The 4,284-nt window shown below is 50.2% G+C and overlaps 1 protein-coding gene across 1 annotated transcript; it reads right to left on the bottom strand.

Moving 5' to 3' along the window:
* Window positions 1-494: 494 nt before the first annotated feature.
* On the bottom strand, window positions 495-2,438 carry DLX2 (distal-less homeobox 2). The gene is made up of 3 exons (XM_024201689.1): window positions 2,084-2,438; window positions 1,496-1,680; window positions 495-839 (listed from the first exon to the last, which is right to left on the bottom strand). The coding sequence occupies exons 1-3, from the start codon at window positions 2,436-2,438 to the stop codon at window positions 495-497; spliced, it is 885 nt and encodes a 294-aa protein (XP_024057457.1).
* Between the last annotated feature and the right edge of the window lie 1,846 nt (window positions 2,439-4,284).

Raw genomic sequence — 4,284 nt, forward strand, 5'->3', positions numbered from 1 at the left:
ATAATTTAAACTCGGGAGGTTTTTTTTAATCTACATATAAAAATTATTTATCTTTTTTCAACATCAAAATGAGGTCATCCGCAAAGGCACCTATAAACTTTTAAAAAATAAAATTAACAAAAGTTATCCACTGGTGATTTGATGAAAAATAGGAGAGGAGGGAAGTGGGGGGGGGGGGTATTTTCTATTTGCTGTGAACTACACGGGAAGGGAAAAAATAAACCTCAGCGAGGAACTAGTCTGCGAGTTGGAACAGAGAGAGACACTGGGTGAGAGACACACCGAGGTAACCGAACCCGGGTCAGAACAAAGCAAAGTCTGCAGCGAAGAGTTATTTGCCTGTTTAATGTGCCAGAGGGAGAGGGAGGCGTTGAATGCCGAAGAAAGTCTTCATCAAAGCACCAGTGTCTGTACCTCAGTCCGCTCGGGTGTGTGTTGGGTTTGATCCCCTGGATCTCCGCTCAGCGGGGCTTGTTTGCTCAGTCTCTGCCGAGTTAGAAAATCGTCCCTGCACTGATGGCCGCGCTGTGGTGATGGTGATGGGGCTGCGCTTGCTGCAGGATAGGAGAGGCGGCTTGCAGGTGAGAAGCGGAGTTAGCCGCCTGATGATACCAGGAGTAATTACCGAGGAAAGCGGCCGCTCCGCCGCTGGGGCTGGATCCGGAGCTTCCTCCGCTGCTCATGCGCTGGTGTGGAGCAAAGTCCCAGGTAGGGGCCGAGGTCGGGGGCGAAGCGCAGGGGGGAGAGGCGCTGCCTCCAGGATGCTGCTCCGAGGGGATTTCGCCACTTTTCCACATCTTCTTGAACTTGGACCGGCGGTTCTGGAACCAAATCTTCACCTTTCCGAAGGGAGACGGACAAACAGGCGTGAGAGCTGGGCTGGGGAGGTGCTGGGTGTGTGGGGGCTGGCAGGGCAGGGTGATGGCAAGCCACTGAAGCCAGAGGCTATTATGAGCAGAGGGCTTGCTCCATGATCCTCAGCTGGGCCAGGCAGAGTATGCAGTAGTGAGGGGAGGGGAGGAGAGTGGGAGTGGGGGCAGGAAACCGGGCGCTAAAGAGAGCAAGAAGGACTAATCAGTAGTTTCAACTCCTCCGTATGCCGGAGAGCAGACGAAGCGCAGATAACATTTCTCTAATGAGAGTTTTGTTAATCCCAGCGCCTCCCTCACACGGACACGAATGGGGTCAGGGCCACCGCCCATTTAATCATCTCGGGAGCGCAAACTAGGGAACTGCAAACAGCGTTCTCTGTTACTGGATGTGTAACAGCGGGCAGAAAAAACAATCAGACCAGACAGGGTGAGACACAGCAGGGAATATGCCACGTGCCCATCTGAACCAGCGCTAAAAGGCACAGACTCTGTGCTGCAGGACGCAGCGTGCAAGGCGTAAAGGGCAAAATTCTGGTCCTGTTGAAGTCAATGGCAAAACTCCCACTGAATGCAACAGGGCCAGGAGTTCCACCCTGAGGGTGAAAAGTGCCGGGGCATCTTACCTGCGTCTGGGTGAGGCCTAGGGATGCCGCCAGTTCAGCTCGCTCGGGCAGTGCCAGGTACTGGGTCTTCTGGAAACGCCTCTGTAGAGCGGCCAACTGGAAGCTGGAATAGATCGTCCTGGGTTTCCGCACTTTCTTTGGCTTCCCGTTTACTATCCTGACCTCGGGCTCGCATTCTTCCTTCTCTGCTATAATAACAACAACAATCACCACCATCACTAACCAGCCATGCTGTAGGGAAAAGTTAACCTGGAATCAACACAAGGCAGCTGATTTGCAAGACGTTGTTCCCCATGCATCCTATGCCGGGCCATTTGCACTGCATGAGCCCTGCGTGAATTACCGGGAGAAACGTGGCCAGTCCATCCCCCTGCTAACGTCTTGCTCCCATCCCCCGCCAAACCAGGGATCCGCAGTCAGAGCCGCTTGATCGCCTTAAAAATGAGAGGGGGAGAGAGGGGCACTTTTAAAAATAATGGACCAAATCCTCGTCTGGTGTAAACAGGCCAAGCTCTGTCTAAAGCAATGGAGCTCCTCTGTTTGACACCAGCTGACCCCAAACTATTTCCCCCAGAGGCTTAGCCCTACCAGACTCATTGTTAGCCGGGGAAGCCCTGGTTCCATAGGGTCCATAGGAGCTGTAAGTGGCAGTGTAACCCAGGTCGTAGCCGGCTTTGGCGGAGTAGGGAACCGTATTGATGCCGCTGGCGTGATACTGGTAAGAGCCCATCTGTGCATAGGGCGACCCGCCTCCTCCGCCGCCTGTTCCGTGCTGCTGCTGTTGGTTGGTGTAGTAGCTGCTGTCGGTGGCTGTGGACACGGGTAAGGTGGGGGACTCCTGGGACTTGTGCAGGCTGCTGTGCTGGTGATGCTGGTGGTAACTGTTGGAGGTAATCTGGTTTGAATGCATATCTGAGACTAGACTGTCAAAGACTCCAGTCATCCTGATCCTCCCTCCCCAAATGTAGAAGGGGGGGGGGGGAGAGACAGCCGCAGCACCAGGGGGCGAGGGGGAAAGGCGCCTTAGCCCCTCAGCAGTCAGTACAAGTACAGGGAGAGCAGAGACGCTGCTGCTGGAAGCCCCGAGGAGGAGATCACTGGAGGTCCCACTCTGTTGCTGGAGGAGTCACCATCATAGCCCGGTCACACACTCTCCCAGACACCGGACGGCGGCGGCAGCTCCGTTGGCTCCCCAGCAGCTTTACGATTGTCTGCAGCGGTGGAAGCTGGCAGGCGGGCATTTAACACCAGTCACGTGAGGGCAGGCGACGTCACCTAGCAACAGCCAATCAAGTGCGCAATCACATTGTATCCCTTCGGGTTCCATAGAACCCCAGGACACAAGAGTCGCCTCACATGTGACACGTGCGCTGAAAAGGAGGGGTGTGTGCGGGGAGGGGGGAACAAATACAAAGAGGAACCAGCCTCCAGGGGGGTTTACACAAAACAGAGTGTTGCCATTTTAGTATTCACACTGCAGCAGTATGTATAAATACGGCAAACTAGGGGGAAGATGGAGCAGTGAGATCTGAGCCCCGTCAGATCCACGGCCAGATCCTAGCCCAGCAAGATTCTAGTCTAATCAGATGTTATTTTAGCCTAGTCAGATTCTACTTTAGCCCAGATCTGGTTATGTCCCTTGTGAAGCCCTAGCTATATTTGTTGACATAGTTATCACAGAGGTAAGAAACCCCTGGAGTCTCCGCAAACTCTCGTTTGTTCTGGTTTCCCGCTTAAACACATCCTCTTCATGAGAGCTGAGTTTAGAGTGGAGCGGAGGGTGCTATTACTAGAATGATGATGATATACAGCCAGAATATTATACAGTTCGTATATATAGCGTGTCCCTCAGATACAAGGTGATGGGTTCAGTTCAAGATTCTAAACTGACAGATAGATGTAGTTCAGTGACAAGAGGGCAGAAGAATGGGAGACAAGTGACTTGGGTGCTATACCTACCTAGAGTTACCACCGAGTCACTTTGTGACCCTGGACAAGTCACTCAATTTCTCTGTGCCTCGATTTCTCCATCTGTAAAATGGGGATAAGGACCCTCATCCTTGTTTGTAAAGTGCTTTGAGATCTGGGGATGAAAAATTGCAATGTGGGTGTCAAACGGTATTCCTTTTTAATATCTGCATGGACCTAGAGCTGTCAAATAATCTGCGCCTCGCAGGAGTGTAGCCCTGAGTCTCAGTTAACGAACGTTTGGATTACATAAAGTGCTTTGAGAGTCTTGAAGGAAAGACTCTATATAACATGCAAATTATTATATTTATTACTATATCCATTCGGGAACATCCCTAGTTACCTTAATCATTTCTATTTTTATGTGCATATTGTTACAGTTATTAGATCGGATTATAAAGGTGAAAAACTAAAGATACACAATATTTTCTTAACGGAACTGATCTTCATAATTCGTAACCGTAACAGTCAGATTCCATTCTAAATTATTCAGAGCACTTCCCATTGAACAGTATACGGCACCGGTATTAAATGAATTGCATGTTCATATTTTGTTGCGGTCTCAGGTTAACTTTTTAATTCTTAACGATTGATTGCAACATGCATTTGTAATTTTTAAAAGCCCGGTTTGATTATTTTCTTTCTTAACGTGGGAAATACAGCAGCCTGGGAGGAAGGAAAACACGTTTTATGGATACTCAAGTTAAATTTATGCTATTGCCTTGTACCGCCACCTAGCGGGGAAAACACTGTGTCTCTGCAAAAAGAACAGGTGTACTTGTGGCACCTTAGAGACTAACAAATTTATTAGAGCATAAGCT

Source organism: Terrapene carolina, unplaced genomic scaffold (genome assembly GCF_002925995.2).
Source record: "Terrapene carolina triunguis isolate 2854851 unplaced genomic scaffold, T_m_triunguis-2.0 Scaffold62, whole genome shotgun sequence".
NCBI classification, from domain to species: Eukaryota; Metazoa; Chordata; order Testudines; family Emydidae; genus Terrapene; species Terrapene triunguis.